At 39.4% G+C, this 17,558-nt stretch overlaps 1 protein-coding gene across 7 annotated transcripts in view; it reads right to left on the bottom strand.

The window, feature by feature from the left end:
* NSD1 (nuclear receptor binding SET domain protein 1) overlaps positions 1–17,558 on the bottom strand; it is a 63,169-nt gene that overhangs the window by 7,488 nt on the left and 38,123 nt on the right. For all 7 annotated transcript variants that reach the window (XM_088133933.1, XM_088133934.1, XM_088133936.1 and 4 more), the window contains 16 exons: positions 16,748–17,063; positions 14,937–15,043; positions 13,310–13,385; positions 11,981–12,099; positions 10,875–11,018; positions 9,034–9,157; positions 8,399–8,599; positions 8,021–8,200; positions 6,804–6,960; positions 6,279–6,484; positions 5,516–5,628; positions 4,474–4,743; positions 3,411–3,527; positions 3,005–3,146; positions 2,067–2,173; positions 896–1,097 (listed from right to left, as the gene is read on the bottom strand). In XM_088133933.1, the coding sequence (XP_087990059.1) occupies positions 896–1,097; positions 2,067–2,173; positions 3,005–3,146; positions 3,411–3,527; positions 4,474–4,743; positions 5,516–5,628; positions 6,279–6,484; positions 6,804–6,960; positions 8,021–8,200; positions 8,399–8,599; positions 9,034–9,157; positions 10,875–11,018; positions 11,981–12,099; positions 13,310–13,385; positions 14,937–15,043; positions 16,748–17,063 (2,581 nt within the window). The remainder of the gene's footprint in view (positions 1–895; positions 1,098–2,066; positions 2,174–3,004; positions 3,147–3,410; positions 3,528–4,473; positions 4,744–5,515; positions 5,629–6,278; positions 6,485–6,803; positions 6,961–8,020; positions 8,201–8,398; positions 8,600–9,033; positions 9,158–10,874; positions 11,019–11,980; positions 12,100–13,309; positions 13,386–14,936; positions 15,044–16,747; positions 17,064–17,558) is intronic.

Here is a 17,558-nt window from a genome sequence, read left to right as displayed (position 1 = left end):
ACTCTTTATTATTGAGTTTTGACTTTGCCCTGGTTCCAACTGCAGGAACCTCCATCTACAGAGCAAGAAAGGATACCTATGAGCAGAAATAAACAGGGCCTTGGCACAAAGTCACTGCACTCCTATGGAACATGTGTGCTTTTTCATGAAGAACAGTTTATATATACCCCTCTAGGGCTAGGGGTGAGCTAAAGGGAGCTTAAGGAGGACAGAATTTAATAGAGACATAAAGATTTCCAATTTTTCCACCTCAAGAAAAAAGTTAGAAGTGGTATAACCTCTCGTGGGCTGCAACTTTTGCTGTTTAAGTAGATGTCTGGCTCCCTGGGCTCCTCTCCCTCATTTCTTCTGATTTACCTTTGCTCCTTACTCTAGTTCACTTGAATGATAAACGCTGCTTCGGGTGGCAATTATATGCCCACATAAATTAGTCAGTTCAAACTCAAGGAGCCATTTACAAGGGAATCCTTCAACATGGGTAGACAGGCAATGTGATCGCATCATTTAACAGCTTGTATTTAAAAGCTTGTTAAAGTGGAACACTTTAATGCGAAAAAAGGTACAGCTGAGATAACTGGCTCCATTTCATCCAAAGAATCTCTTCTATTAGTACTGCATTTAACGTATGAAGAAAAGAATTACATTTTCTAACTCTGACCTAGATTTTGATTCATTAACACAGGGTATGAGAAGAAAAGCGCAGAACACCTTAAAAGGAAGATTATGTTTGTATTTGGCTGATTAAATCTATTTTAAAGAACAAAACTTCAGCCAACATGAATTTATCTGTCTTCCCTACATGTGTAGGACATGAGCTACCATCCACTCCTGGAAATGCTGCAAGCCAGGGAGGGCTGTTTTCTGCAGTAACAGAGTATGAGAATACTTTACTGACCTGCAGGTCGCCTCGTCAGATTGAGGCAGTCAGCATGGTAGACTTTTGGGCAGCCTGGCCTCTTACAGGAAACCAGCTGCCCACCATCTCCACAGCTGAAACATTCATCTTCCCGCTCTTTCATGATTTCTGTCTGTGACTTGCGCTTTCCGTGCCGCCTCTTACATTTCTTGGATTTCTCTTCTGTAGCAGGTGGCTGGTTCTGGAGACAGTAATAATTCCAGTGAGCAACTGTTCAGAATGGGAACAATTCCCTGTTCTTGTATAACTAGTTTTGTTTAACTTGTTTAACTAAGGTACACAGTGAGATGTCCAATCCTGAATGGTCCATCTACCATTAGTAGATGTACTCCTACAAGGAAAACAAAATGGGTTGGCTTCATCCAGTGGTATGGAACTAATATTATATTTAAAATAGATGTAGGATCAGTATAAATTGTTGATCTGACAAAACTAGATTTCTTTGCCCTTTATGAGATATTTGAGAGCTAATATTTGACAGATCTTTGCTTCAGGAAAAATGAAGAGATTTAGAGCAGAAATTTAGAGTTGCTTTTCTTCTTTTTTAAATTTGTATTCTCAGCTAGTTTAAAGAATGCAGAATAGGCAACAGGGATACTACTTTTATCATCAGGAACAAATTACACAAGCAGTAGAGGACCATGCCAGTACAAATAGAATTCCTATGCATCCAGTATAAGTACAGGTAATCCTTGCTTAACAACCACAATAGGGACCAGAAAATTCATTGTTAAGTGGGGCGGTTGTTAGAGTGTCACACCCGATTCTATGACCTTTTTTGCAGCAGACATTAAGCAAAGCACACGGTCGTTAAGCGAAACATATGATCATTAAGCAAATCATGCGGTTCCCCATTGTTTTTACTTGCCAGAAGCCAGCTGGGAAGGTTGCAAATGGTGGTCACATGACCCTGGGATGCTGTAACTCTCATAAGTGTGAGCTGGTTGCCAAGTGCTTGGATTGCAATCACATGACCGCGGGGGTGCTGCGATGGTTGTAAGTGCGAGGACTGGTTGTAAGTCCCTTTGTTCAGCACTGTTGTAACTTTTAACGGTCACTACATGAATGGTTGTTAAGTGAGGACTACTTGTAAGGCCAATATAATTCTGAGTGCATCTGAGGGAACGTATCCAAAGATAGACTGTTATACCTTTGGTCGTACTCCAAGGAAGCCACTGCAGTTTGGTGCTCCACACTTGCAAACTGTTTTCCCGTTCCCCAAACATTCCAGATTGTAGTTAAAAGTCAGCTCGGTCCCTGGTAATGAAAGAAATCAGTGAGACCCACCTGGATGATAATATACAGGCTTTTGAGCATGAGATTCAGTGTCTAATAAAGGAATGAAAGATTAAAAGGCAGCCAGAAGAAAAATTACAGGTACTGAGGGGAATCTATTTCTATTTCCACTGTGTTAGGCAGGATCTACTGACTTATCTCAGTACTGTTTCTGAAGTATGGCCATGCCATGTTTTTTCTAACAGACTGACTGCAACAGAGCAGTATCCACTAGTTAATAATGCAATTATTAGAGATTAACCCTTTGTAGGACCCAATCCTACTAAATAAAGCATTTGTGTTCCTTTCTTTTAGCAACTCTTTCAAGTAGCCAGAATACTCCTACAGGCTGGCTCCTGGAGAAGTGCAGTCCTACCAATGCTCACAAAGCAAGCAGGACCTCTTCAGCCAAGCAAATGGAAGAAACCCTGGGATCAAAAACTATGCAGAAAAGGAGCAGAGAAGGGAATGAAGAAGACATGAGGCAGGAAAAATCTTCAGCATTTAGAGAAAAGAAAGGAAAGCCATGCACCTGCTGCAAACAAACTGTCCTCTGCCATCCTTCAGGAAGTGAGTGAGCAGAGAGAAAAAAGAAAAAAGACCAATGGCAGATACAGTTCTGGCTAGCAGACGCTGTCCATGTACTCAGGGCCACACAATGTATCTTAAGGGCCAAGCTATCCACCTGAATGGTGTATCTCCTGAACACTAATATCTTTCTAACGGGCTTCACAATCACCAACAGACCGCAAAAGCTACGCATTTAAGAAACCCCAAACATTTCAAAAGAAAGCTACTATGAGAAATACTGACCTGCCTTAATATTTACAAGGGCAAACAGCCCAACCCGAGTATCTCCATTCACTGACCACTTCTGGGTCTCACAGTTTGGCTGGCAACAATGGTTCATGAATCGAGCATGATTGCCCTTTGGTCCAGCATCAATTATTCGATCCTAAAATCACCAAACAGAATCACCTTTGAAAAACATAGCTTTAACCTTTCCTTAGCTCAGACCAGCCCCATATGTAGAGTGCTTTAGAAAATACAAAGCTAACAAGTTGAATAGTTCAGAAAGCACAGTACCCCAAACTTATCAAAGGAGCATTTGTTTTTTCAAGGGTATCTGATGTTCTATTAAGCACTCCAAATGCTGAAAAGAAATTACATAGAGCCACCTGTCACTCAACATACAGGAAACAAAAAAGCTTTCACCAACCTTGTCCAAAGTCAGCATGTAAAAGTTGGTGATATCATGCTCTTGAGCATAGCGGATTCTGGCCCGACATTCTTCTTCATCTATCAATTCTCCCACATACTCATTCACAAACTCACCCTGAAAGTGCAGGGATGAAACACAAGTAAGTGCTCTGATTACAAAACTAGGACAACAAAGAGTTCTTCGTTAATGGCAGTATTTCAAGTACTTTTTGAGAGAAGTCTGGGGAGGCACCATTCTGTTTCATGTTCAACAATGTTCTCTAAAAATACCACAGCATATGACTATTCCTATTATCATTCTTATTACAAGAGTACAGCCTACATATGATTGCTTTTGAAACTCCAGAAGCTCTAAGGCTGCCAGAGACCCAGGCAGTCTATATATTTACCGCATAGGTAACCAATGTAACTAATACGTAATCAGCTTATTTATGTAATAAATAAAAAGAACTGATTATATCCCACCCACAACCTAATAAGCCTACATGGGCTTAGATATTACAGTCTCCCACTGTGCTTCTTCTCAAGGCTATCATAAACTTAAAGCTTCTCTTATAAAAACCTGACTACTGAAGCATCTGTGGTAATTAGTACAGTAAAACTGGCAAATATTTTTTAAGGAACTTTGTTCCATTATTTCCTAATAAAATACAGTATTTAGAATCATGGTATTTATCGCAGAGTTTAAGAATATTTTGAATACTCAGTAATAATTTGATGTAACAACATGTGGGCATCAGAAACAATGAACTGACATAAACAATTTGTGTCTTTTAAATCAGAATCTGTATAATAAATAATTGACATTGGAAAGAGAAATAATTGACACTGGAAAGGCAATCAGTACAATCAATCTTTGGAATTGTTGACATACACTGATTTGAGGGATGTAGTTTAAGATTCCCTTGTTGCATAATCTAACCTCTATGTAGGTAGAAAAATGACCATGGGAAACAAAACTTCTACCCCATGTTCCTGATGTATCTGAGAACAAGAAAACTGGCTTTTATTTTGCTTTTAGATATGTAGTAACTATAATGAAAACAAAAAAGCAAAAGTACCTTTTTAATGTCTCTCTTAGCTTGCAAGCCCCAGCCACATGCTAACGTACGGAAGATTTCTACTTCTGGATACTGTCTCTTGGTGAAACACTGGTTTTGGCAGCGTTCTCCAGCTGGGCAAGTCGCAGGGTGACATTCGTAGAGCAGCATGCGATTAATACACTCTGAGTCTAAGCCACAGGGGTTTTCATCTGCAGGCTTGCAGTTGCAGCGTGGTATTTCAGACAAGTCTGCGGTGAAGATCTGTACTTTGCCCACAGGCCTGTTTACCTACAAACAGAAATAGAGAACTCCAAGTAAACCCATTGTTTTAGGAAGTGTGCATTTTGGAAATACTGTTCAGATGCACTGTCTGATAGTATACTGAAATCCATGGAAAGAATAATAATTTTCAGCAACACATATGATGAGGAAATAATGTTGGAATAGATACCAGAAAACTTTTACAGCTGCAGAGGGTACTTTGTGCCACTTTACTACTACCACTGCCAGCAGAAATAATACATATTCCACTTCAATTATGTGATCATATAAGGGGTGTCAGATGGGGTGTCAGATGGGCTGGCCCTCCAAAAGATATATTATTTCTACATATTATTTATTATAATACATATTATTTCTGCAATCATATATCTTTGCTGAACCAGGAAACTCCCTTCTGAACAAGATCTTATATAGATTTATTGCAGGTTAGTACCATGTTCAACTCAGTGTAGCTAACAGCTAATTTACAAAGGATGGGGTGGGAGAAAGAGTTTGGGAACTCTGTGGTTCATTTAACCGTAAAATAGCAGACTGCAGGGATTTCCTTCCTTCCTTAAATTTCTATCCAGTATTAACTTTCCACAGGACAGTAAGATAGTAGGAAACATGGAGGTTTAAATCCAAGCTAAGTAAGAAATATATGTGCTAATTAAGAGAAACTCCTGACTACAACAAAAGCTTTATATACAGTTAAGGCTTGCAAAAGCAGCATACAATCTCACGGCCCACTCAATTATATTTAAGGTACTATCAGATCTCTTATGTTCTGCATTCTCACCTTAATATGTTTGTATGGTGGGGGTTTCTTATCATTCTTTTTGTCTTCTTGTAGCTGACGCAGTTCCTTCTGTGCCTTTAATTCTTCAAATCTCACAGCAGCTTCCTGCAGAGCTAAGTTGAGAAGTGCTTTTCTATTACATTTGAACAAGCACTTATGTACACCTTTCTAGCAATCTTTGGATTGTTTCTCAAGACTTTTGCATGAAGAATGGTATGTGAATAAATGTGTAAGTAATATGCCCAAAAAATATTAAGGAGGACATACCCTAAACTATGCAAAGCTTCAGCTCAGATTCATCTTTCCAGCACCAGCAATGAGACATATAGATCAGGGCAGTTTGGAAAATGAAGTATGCTCTGCTGAACCAAGGAGGAAGTTAGGCTGAATGAAGATGTAAAGTTTGCCTTGTATGGTCAGTGGCTAGAGACCCAAATCAATTACATGCCTTCAAGAGGAAGACACACAACTATAGACTATTATGATGGCTTCACTCCAATAAAATCAAAGCAAATATAACACACTGAACTCCTCCACAATAAAGTTATTGATACATGTTATAGGTAACCCACAGGCAAATTCACTATCTGATAAAAATGCAAATAATATTAGATTGTGGTATGTTTTAACTCATGTTTGTTCTGACTCTGCAATAAAGTAATTTGATATATCACCTAAGAACACAGAAGTACAGGCCGAGTACTTTTCGGTTTTGTGATGTGATTACTTAAGCACTTCCTTAGATTGAAAGAAAATAAGTTACCCTTCTTATAAATGCCATCTACTCCCTTCGCCATCTTGTCCTTACTGCTCACATCTCCTTCCATATAAGGAAACACACGAGCCTGGTGAGTCCAAAGGTAATCATTTGATCCAAAAAAAAGGACAGGGAATTCACCAATGACATGTTTAATCTTCTGAATGTTGATAGGAATGGTCCTAGGGTGGCAAATCTCAGCTGGCCACCACCTGGTAATAAAGAACACCAGATAAAGTAATGAATAGATATGTATACTGCAGTGTCTGTTTTCAGATATACATCCTCTGTACGGTTCCTAACTCAGTCACAACATAGCATGACAAGACCAAATGCTTTACATGTTCTCTTAACAGTGTGGAAGCCTCAGCAGCAGACATGGAGGATAAACACAGACGTGTGTTAAGGCAGCTTATTAGCAATTACTATAAAGATGATGGTGATAGTTTCTTCTTCTAATGGACAGACTCAGATTTTATCTGAAACAAAATCAGTAATTTAAATGTAACACGAGTTACTTCCTTTACTCACCTGAAACGCCCCACTTTCACCCAGACCACTTCCTTATAATGTGGCTTCTTGCCAGCCTTGCAGTCATTACAGTACCAACTCCCCTCTGGCATGTCAATGTTCAGACACTCCCGATGGAAGGCAGCAGGGCACGACTCACAGCATAAAAGGCTTCCACCTGTAAGGATGAAAGGCAGGTTATCATGGTCATCAGAACCAAGTTACCTTCAATAATAGATTTATAATTAGGGATCTTAAAGCCAAAGTAATATGCAAATATTTAATACTACAACATCTATTTGTGCAGAGATGCCCTTGCAGGACAGAACATTTGCATTCCTCCCAACCAGCAGCTTTGTTTCTCGTAGTTATTTTAATTATTTCATTATTTAATACATTAAATAGTGTTACATGGGCAGAGGAAAACAAGAGAAAAAAAGGAAAAAAGAAGGGGGAAAAAAAATCTAAAAAATAATCATAACCCTTCTTTCTTCAGGTTCCTACTCCTGCCTTCTGGAATGAGGTTCCTCCAGAGACCTGGATGGCTCCCACCCTGATGATATTTTGGCCCCAATCCCAGGCTTTGGGCTAGGCTGATTGCAGCCCCTTTTTGAGTGCATGATATGTTTGTTGACTGGATTAGGTTATCTTGTTTAGTGTGTTTGTGTGTGTGTGTGTGTGTGTGTGTATTCTTTTGTTTTTTATGCCATGACCTACCCAGAGTCACTTGGAGTTGGGGGCATCTAAGTCAAAAAACAAACAAACAAACAAACAAACCTTTTATCCTTTTATGAATGTTATTTGGGGCAATCAGGAATCCACAGCACTTGTACATAATTAAATAGTACTGAGATCCAGTCTTGTACAATATCCCCAAACCTCACCACAAAACTTTGGGGTTGCTTTTAGACTGGTCACCATCTTTCATCTTATTATACATCACAAATGGTCCATATGATGATAAAAGGGCAGAGAGGAGACAGCCACATAGGCTGTCCTATACTTCACAGAAAAAAAGCAGAGTAAAATGTAATCGATAATAAATGAAGCAATCAAGCCGTAACTCATTTTAACATCCTTTGTTAAGGTTTACTTTCATCAGATCCTACACAGAGATAATATCTAGGCTGCCTTTGCTTTATTCTTCTGATAGATCCACCACAATTCCCTCTCCCATCTTCAGAGAAGTCTTCATTAAAATATATACAACACATCACATCCAGCAAATAATGCATTACCTTCTGAGCAAACAAAACACCAGCTGACATTTACATGCTCATGGTTTCTACAGCCCCTTCGAGGGGTAAAATGATTGGGGCAAATCATGCTGTTGGAAGCAAGGATCATTGTCCCAGCAGCAAGGCAGAAATCATTTGAGTGATATGCAACAGGGCACCGCACACAACGAATCAAGCGACCTAAAAAGGAAATATATTGAATTGCAGTTTCAAAAATTAATACATCTGGGAAAACATTTAATAAAATTCAAATTTCAATAGAAAAACAGTTCATCCTCTCTTTAAATGTCTACAAACAGAACCCACATCTTGCCCCAAATTTTGGCATCACTGAACTGACCACATAAAGAAGTCCACTATATATAGAAGTTGATGTACCTTTAGATGCAGAAATATTGGCTGGGTTAGCAGCATGGCATGTCATGCAGATATGCAGTGAGCAGCGAAAGCCCTTGTTCTGCATGACTGTGGGAGGATATTTCTGTATACATTCTTCATGATAGTATTTGCCACACAGAGGAAGCAAGCAACGCTTCACATTTTTCCCACTATTCTTGCATACAAAACACGTGTGAACTCCTAAAGGAGATCAAGAACAAGAGACAGGAGCATTCAAATACAGAAGCAACAACAACAAAAGCTTACAATTAAGTAATCATCCAGAGAGAAGGCATCACAACAAAGCTCTAATATGTTCTAGATCAGCTGACCACAAGGCCATGTGTTCCCCATAGCAAAGCTCCTTGTTTGCAACAGGTTCAAATGCTTACCTAAGAATATAAGAACCTAAGCAGTGCCCTGCTGGATCAGGCCCCCGGACCATCTAGTCTCCTGGCAGATGGTCTTCAGAAGCAGTCCCACTGCCATCAAGGCTAATAGCCATAGATCCTCATGACTTCACTAATTGGTCCAACCCTTCTTTGAAGCCATTCAAGCTGATAGGCAACACCACTTGAAAGTGATGCCAGCACATTATCGGTAAGTTCTTCCCATCCATCCATCCAGTACTGTACCTGTGGAACATTCAGTGCAGATAAACTTGCCCTTCGGCATTTCTGAGAGCCCGAGGCACTGCAAGTGGAAAGCACCACAGCACTGGGCTTCACATAGCAACAATTCACCTGGCTTTTCACAGATCTGTGTGGAAATGAACAGTATGTCATCAGAAGCTGTTTTTTGTATCTCTGTGCACAGTAACATACAAAACCCCAGCTGAAACCTTCTCTGAAAACATTCAACAATAATTTGTGCTTGAGCATACAGATCCTTTTGTAGAATTAAATGCGGGTAATTTAGGCTGCTACAAAAGTTCAATTTAAGTTCGTCCTACAAGACAAAATGTAACTTAATTCCAGTATCCCCTTTTCCCCACAAACATGTATGGACACATTTCTTATCTACCCCAAAGACAACAGGAAAACATGTGTATGTACATTTTATAGGCTGAAACATAAGGAGGCCAGTTCCCAGACAGAGAGGTCGCTAAGCAAATTAACAAGGAGAGCAGACAGCAATTCCGCGGGGGAATTCAACAGAGAGGAGGGAAGAAGCAGAAAAGAGAGAAGGGAAAAGTGGAAGAGTGAAGAAAGTGGAGAGACTGGTGATTTTATATTATGTAGAAACTCAAGTCTTGTTTGCAAAAGCTCATCTGTCGCCATGGGGTGAGGTATCATCAGTATGCTGATGGTACCCAATTATACATCTCTGCCCCTGGTGAATTAAGTGATGCTGTGAATGTCTTATCCCGGTGCCTGGAGGCTGTGACGGTCTGGATGGGGAACAACAGGCTTCAACCGAACCCTGGCAAGACTGAGTGGCTCTGGGTTCTGCGGCCTTCTGGTGCTAGAGTTATGCCATCTTTGGTACTGAATGGGGTTGCACTGCCCCAAACAGACCCTGTGTGCAATCTGGGGGTCCTCCTGGAATCACGACTCCTGCTCGAAAAGCAGATGGCAGTCATAGCTAGGAGGGCCTTTGCACAGCTTCGTGTTGTGTGCCAGTTGTGCCCATTCCTAGATCAGAGGGACCTAATCAGTCACTCATGCCCTGGTCACCTCCCATTTGGATTTCTGTAATGGGCTCTACATGGGGCTGCCCTTGAAGAATATCCGGAAGCTTCAACTGGTGCAAAATGCAGCAGCGCAGGCAGTTATGTGTGCCCCTAGGGTGGTATACGTTACACCTCTGCTTTGCGAGCTGCACTGGCTGCCAGTTTGCTTCCGGGTCCAATTCAAGGTGCTGGTTTTGACCTTTAAAGTCCTTCATGGCATGGGGCTGGGTTACCTGAGGGACCCCCTCTCCCCAATTACATCTGCCTCTCCCATCAGGTCTGGCAGAGAAGGCATGCTGTGGATCCTGTCTGCTAGAGAATTACATCTGGCGGGTCCCAGGAGGCAGGCCGCCTCTGTTGTGGCACCTCCCTTGTGGAGTCTCCTCCCCCTGGAAGTGAGATAGCTCCATCCCTCTTAACAGTCCCTCAAGACCTGGCTATGTGATCAGGCCTGGGGTTCCCAGGGGACCGGGGAGATTTTACGATGGCTCCCTTATTAATTTTATCCCTTCCTGTTTTTGTGTGTTTTTACTGTTTTTTTTAATATAGTTGTTTATGTATTTATTTTTTTAATTGTGGTATGCCGCCCAGAGTCACCTTGTGTGAGATGGGCGGCTATATAAAGATGATAAATAAATAAATAAGTAAGTAAGTATATTTCAGGGCAAAGAAGCAAGGCAAACAAAAACAGTTACTATATAAACGCTCTATAAAGAATCAAGGAATATAATGTGTCTCTGATTGTCTAAATGTTTCAAGCATCTTCAGAGTTACCATGTCAGAGCAATTATTGGAGGCTACTACCTGACACACATTCTCCTTGAGAGCAGCTCCTCCACCTCGTTCCCCCTGCATCTTTTTGGACGAAGGCAACCCATGGTCATTTTCAGAACCTTCCTCGGTAGTGTCCTTGGGGCTTCCAACTATTCCATGAGTAGATCTGTCACCCTTTAAAAAGAAGAAAAATGTAGATTTTAAACTAACAAACACCATGTTTCCAGATGTTCCACCAGCTATTATATATATGAATATTCAATAAATGAGTTTAATTCAAATGGCAGAAAATGATAAACTGACTTGTTTATTAAAAGAAAAATCAAATAATTATTACCTTAAGGAATGGAAACCATTGATCGACTACTTCCAAAATGCAGGCGGGGCGAAGCTTACATGGGGATTTGAAGATTAGATTATAAATGTAATGGGATATGTTTTGACAAAGAATTATTCCTACTTAATGCATTAAAAACTAGCACCTATGACACTCTTATTATTCTTAAGACCAGAGATAGATTGGAAGCTATTTTTCATGTCTTTCTTCTTTTTCTTTTACTTTATCTCACATTTTCTTTTCCTTTTCTTTATAATTTGTATTTTCAATTTTCTTTTTCATTTCTTTGTAATTTTAAAATTTCAATAAAATATTATTAAAAAGAATGAGTTATAATTCTTCCACTCATATGAACACTTTCATTTTTAAAATACCACCAAATACGTTCCTGTTCCATGAAAATACCATCCAATGGAAAATGAGGGAAACAATTATATAAAGTATAGCATTCACTTTTATACCAGTATAAAATAAAGAACTGCGACACTGTAAAAGATATTATTATTAGACACCACTCAAACGTCGGAACAAAATTACCTGAAAAACTCTAATCTAAAGTGAGCCCTAGGCATGCCCGTCTCAACAATATCCTTAAAAATGAGCTTGATTCAGCCTTCTAAAGTAAGTGATTAGTTTAGCAGGAAAATATTTGTTGACAAAACAGTATTTGCTGAAATGCCTCTTCTTATACGTTGTTGTTGAAGTCCACTCATCTTAAAGTGGCCAAGTTTGGACAACACTGCCTTAAGGGAAAAGCAATCGAAAATGCAATTTCACATCATACAAAGCTTCGCAGCACCTCAGTGTTGGGAGTCTCCTCCTGGGCATTGCCACTCTTCTCTTTTTTACAGGGGGTTACCGCAAAGATGCGTCGCTGCCGTTTTCTCTTCCTCTGTTTCCCAGGAGCCTTTTCGGGAGCTGCACCAAGGAAGAGCACACATCTGAAGACTGCATGGAATTAACTTCCTCTCAAGGCCATTCTGACATTCCTGTTCCTCAAATCTGAACGTCACAATCCCACCTATGACATTCAGTGCTGATTGAACAAAAGGTTCTACAGCAAACTTTCATTCCCCTTCAGTGGCTACAAAGAAACCCTAATGACGATGTATACTGCATTCCATATTTCTCTTCTAACAGCTTGAAAAACGTGTCAATTAATTTATAAGCAGCATACTATACTTATTCTGTAGGACCACCACGGGACAAACAATTTACCTGTGAGTTAGGAGAGTCCAAGTAATTACCTAAAAATTGACTTTTATTTTCAGAGAACAATAGAGGGATGAATAGAAGTTACAAATGATGTTGCTGAAAAGGTGTAAGACTAGCCCTTGCTTGATACTTACTATTTGCTTGGAAAAATTAACCCTCTTTCAATAGGTTTCTCTTCTCTGTCTAGTAATCTCGTCCCCCTATCCACCCCATCATCTCCATAGTGTTTTGATGTCCCTTTTCTCTGCTTCCATTCTTAATGCAGCTGCCTTTTCCTCATCTCCCTCCTCCTCCTTACTGCTTCTGCTAGAAGGAGGGAGGAGAACCTGTGAGTATGTGAGCATTTCTGTATAGGAAAGCAAATTGTTGGTTCAGGCAAATGTGGAATCATTTTTTTCCTATCTATTCTTCCTTTGCAGGGCAGGGCTATCTTCAATGCAGACAACTTAAGTGCTTCCAGATAAATGCAGTAGTTTAAGAATCCCTTTGAAAGCTACATAGCAAAATTAAAGAGTCACCTCAATTAACTGTGAATGTCTTATCTTTATGAACATAGCCAAAAAAAAAAAAGTCTGGTTGGAGCTGAAACTCTGGCAGTTAAGTCAAAGAAGACTTCTGACTCTTACATAACCTACCACCATTTTCCTCCTTCTCAAAGTGACTTCGGTTCATGCCTTTCATATGGCAAGTCTTTGAATGTTCCTGAACTACATGAGGAATTCCAGGTAGAAGTGTCAGCCAGATATCATTTTAAACCAATTCAATCTAATGAAATAAAGATATAGCTTCCTTTTTATTGGGCTTAGGTAGTTTATAGGAAGGTATTTACTTATACCATAGCTGACAGATTCTGAGATGCGATTCAAAACTCTGGCTCAGTTTACTATTATCTACTCATGCATGCGCTTCTTACCTTTGCCAGCATTTAAAAGCTGAGATGTGGAATAAAACTCAGGCATTTCAGTATCCAAAGGACCAGCCTCAGAACACTGTGGATAAGCAACATTGATAATTTAGCACATGAAAACATGTTGTTCTACAAGGACACACTTTTTCCTAAGCTTGTCTCAAAATGCAGTTCCAGTTGATATGTTACAAATTACGCTAAATGGGAAAATTGCAGAAGAGATCACCCAGTGGCTGGACAGTGGGATGACAAGGAAAAATAATACTTAATGTATTATTAACTTCCTAGATATTAAAAAATCTGTGTGTATTACTGAAGCAAAAGAAAAAAAATAACTCTCAGAAAACAGTAAGAAACTAACAAGTCTAAAGAGTGTTCAATGAATGCAGTGTAATATTTCACATTTTAATACATGCACATTAATAAATAATACTGCAATAGTAATTACACAACATCACTTTAATGATTTTAAAACTGACATCTATAGTTTGTGTGTCCTCCAGATGTGTGAACTTCCAAAATTCTTGGCAATGGTCATGTTTCATCCAGACCGATGAAGGTTAATCTTAAAGAACAAAACCTTTTATCAGGCTGCATGAAATATAGGATAATTACAGCCATAGCAACAGGCACCTTCCATTTGTAAAGGTAGTGATGTCCTGCAGGGTATGCCACAACTACTGCATCATCTGTAATTTGGTGCCATGCCACCTTTTCTGTGCCAAGGTAACACTGGGTCACATACTACCTGTATGTAGGCTCCTCCCACACTGGCTTTCTATGGCCTTTCTGTCCTAACATTTGGGACATGACTGGACAAAGATTTTATGGTTCATATTTCAGAGGTGGTATCAGCCCTTTGAGGTAGTCCAGCAAGAAGCACCAACCATGAGTACTAACACTACTTTTATTGTAAAGCAACAGAATCTTGCAAGTCTAAAATATATCTCCCCTCCCTTACTTTTACTCTCCTCTCATCTCTTCTGGGATGCTTTCTCCACATCTACCCCTCCTTTGGACTCAGATTATCAAACCATGGTCTAGGCTACGGCTCTTCCTCCTGTCTCCCAGGGTCATTCCTACATACTATTACAAGTGGGCAGTTATCAAACATACAACTAGATTAGTCCTTTAGATGCCTGCACTACCAATTATAAATAATAGTTACACTGAGTCTATCAAACTTGGGACAATTACAAGCCTTGTATCCATGTACTTGGTTGACTGTGACTTTGTTCACCATAAAATAACGGAGGCCTAATGATAGGCATCTGACTCATGAACGAACAGCACGCTCAATCACTGGTATCTGACTTCTCCTGAGAGCAGGCACAATTCACAAGTGCAACTCAGTGCTACTCCAGGTTTCTTTACCAAATAATTTACAATTCAGATCACCATGTCATAGTGTAGCCTCTGTCCATGTATGCATGTGTTTTTTAAAGAACATGGAATGGGAATGTTATAGATCATGTTCTGAATTATTTTACATGGATTTTTTCCATCAGCTCCTATGTGTTAATTAAGCAAATACTGTTTACAGTAAATTCCACACTTCTGTAATTATTTTACTTTCAGAGTTGATGGTAATATTTTAAGAAGTATTTTTAAACTGAAAGAAAGATCAGCTTACCTTCTTTATAGAGGTCCACTCTCTCTTTGGTATAAACGTTGTATCTAAATCATTGGATTCCAAGAGCTTTTTTGTGGGCTTCCGCTGGCGCTTACTCTCAAAGCTCCCTATAATAAAGATGTAAATATAGCAGTAATTTCACTGGATTAAAAAAGCAGCATCAAAAAACCAGAATAATGGCATCATGCATTAAACCTCTTCCCAACAGCAAGAAAAAACCCAGCAAGAATAAATGAAATATCCCAAATTATTCAATTGCAGCTGCAAATTTGTTTGGTAATTATTGGTGAATGAACTCCTTTAAGCCCAATCACCATACCTCCGTTTCTTTCCTATAAAAAGGAAGTCTAAAACAAAAATGGCAGTTATAACACTTACGCAACCCACCTGAGATCAAGGTACAATGCAACTGTAGGTCCAGTTCCACCAATGCACTTGGACTGCAGGGACCTGGATATAAATTCTCATTCTTATGTGGTGACCTTGGGCCTGTCCCTATTTCTCTGTTGTTGTGAAGGTAAAATGACACTTCTCTACATATACTACCCAACTCCTTAAATGTGGGATGTGAAACCTGAAGCCCAGGAACTACATACAGTGTTTTCCAGTTGCTTCAGTTTCATCCTGCTCTTCAGACCATCCCTAGAGACCATTTCCTTTTTCAATCCATATGTTTCTGTGTATGTGTGGGCATGACACAGAGAATGAGCGAGAGAACAGAGTGCTATACTGAACAGCAGGGTTTCCCAAACTGTCAGGTATACCTCACTTGGGGAGGTGCAGACAGAGTCCAGGGAAGATGTGAAGAACCTTTTAGTTGTACATCTTTACAATAAAACCACCTTTCCCAAAGTTTCATTGTATTGTTTTTCATTGTTCATGTGTTCATTTTGGTGTTTGGATTTTTAGGGGAGGTGTGTACATTAAGATTACACTAAAGGGAGGTGTGATGGCAAAAAATTTAGGAACCCCTGCTGTACAGTGATAAACTTCTGTACTCTTATTATACTGCAAACTGGACTACTAAGCTCTGATTTTATTGACCTAAAGGGTCTTTACCTGTGGATCAATGGCTCTCAGGGAAGGGGCAGATATAAGAAATGACGGTTTAAAGCCATGTCAATCATAAAAAGTTCCAGGTTTGGCTGGACTCATTGTCTTCTTAACAGGATGTTTTACAACAACTAGTCTAACTAGCAAGTTAGAAAGAAAATGTAAGAGTATTAAAGTGATTTTCTCATGCTTATTTGAACAGAGATGGCTAGAAACAATAAAGTAGAATACATTCCAAATTCACATTATTTTTTTTTTGGTAATGTTTATACAGCAATTAATGTAATTCTCAAAACATTACCCAAAACAAAACAAAACAAAACAAAACCGCAAAAAAACTGTTATAAACTGAAGTTCTGTTTGATAAGCTGGAAGTCTGAAAATTGTATCTATGCATTTTGTCAGAGTTAAACAGCCTATAAACATTGGGGCGGAGAGAATTAGACACACAGGTGATATTTTTCAACAAATAAAATTGTGAAGCAGAATGCTTCCAGGAGAATAATTTAGACGATTTATAAAGGCACATCTCTTTCTCCAAACCCGCAATTGTTAAATGTTTCTGGTATCTATTTTAATGTTAATTTCAAGCTGTGGGTTTTGTTGCTGTTGTTTTTTTGCTTTTTTGTTTTTAAATTGTTTTACTTGAATACTTGCCAAGGTAGAAAGGCAAGGTATAAATGAAATCAATTCAATAAATACTACTTGCAATATCTCAGGTTTTCAAACAGAGTTGCAAAGAAAATATATCTTGATACCTGATTTCATTAACGGTTCTTCTCCCTGTGAATGAGAAGCAGCAGCAGCAGCAGCAGCAGCAGCAGCAGCAGCAGCAGCAGCTTCCAACACATTTGGTGAAGATAATGTCAAAACTGGCATTTCCAATCTTGGTTCCCTGGAATGGGCATCAGGCTCGTCTGACAGAGGACGCTCAGCTTCAAGGATTGGAGGAGATTCTTTTGATGAAGAAGTGGATGAAACTGAATCCAAGGGCTTCTGCTCATGATGTTTATTACATGCTTGTTTCCCAATACTGCTTTTCTGTTTGGTTTCAGACTTCTCCAGAGAACTTGTCTATTACCAGTGATAAACAAAGAAATAGTCACAGCAGTACCAGGAATCAGTACTAATCATGAGCAAAGTTACACAGGATATGACCATATTTCAGCATATTTCAGGTAGCAGTCAAAGAAATTAAAATGTTCTTTGGGCTCTACAACGGGAAACAATTAAGCAGGCACTTAACAGACTCTTCAGTTTTTTAAAAAATATAGGTTAAAACTAGAAATGATGAAGGCATAGTGCTGCCACTGCATGGCACCCCCATGTCTAATTTCCCTCCTCTCCCCCAATAAATCCCCCCCCCCCATGATACAGTACACAGTATCATTAGGCTAGAGGTTTCTCTGACTTTGTTCTCTATCCCTGATAACCATTAAGAGGGAATGAGGGAAGCAATAAGTTGATGACTTCAGGTCATGTAGTGCCAATAGACAATTCTAAGAATGAAGGAAAAATTCATTATGGGGACCTGCTGTTTTCCGGGGCACATGTACTTTGAAGAAATAA

This window comes from Python bivittatus, unplaced genomic scaffold (genome assembly GCF_059951505.1).
Source record: "Python bivittatus isolate LINGU-HERP-01145 unplaced genomic scaffold, Pbiv_v1 ctg000080_np1212, whole genome shotgun sequence".
In the NCBI taxonomy this organism is placed as follows: domain Eukaryota; kingdom Metazoa; phylum Chordata; class Lepidosauria; order Squamata; family Pythonidae; genus Python; species Python bivittatus.
The sequence above is the reverse complement of the archived record's forward strand: the minus strand, read 5'-3'. Positions and strand labels throughout refer to the sequence as shown.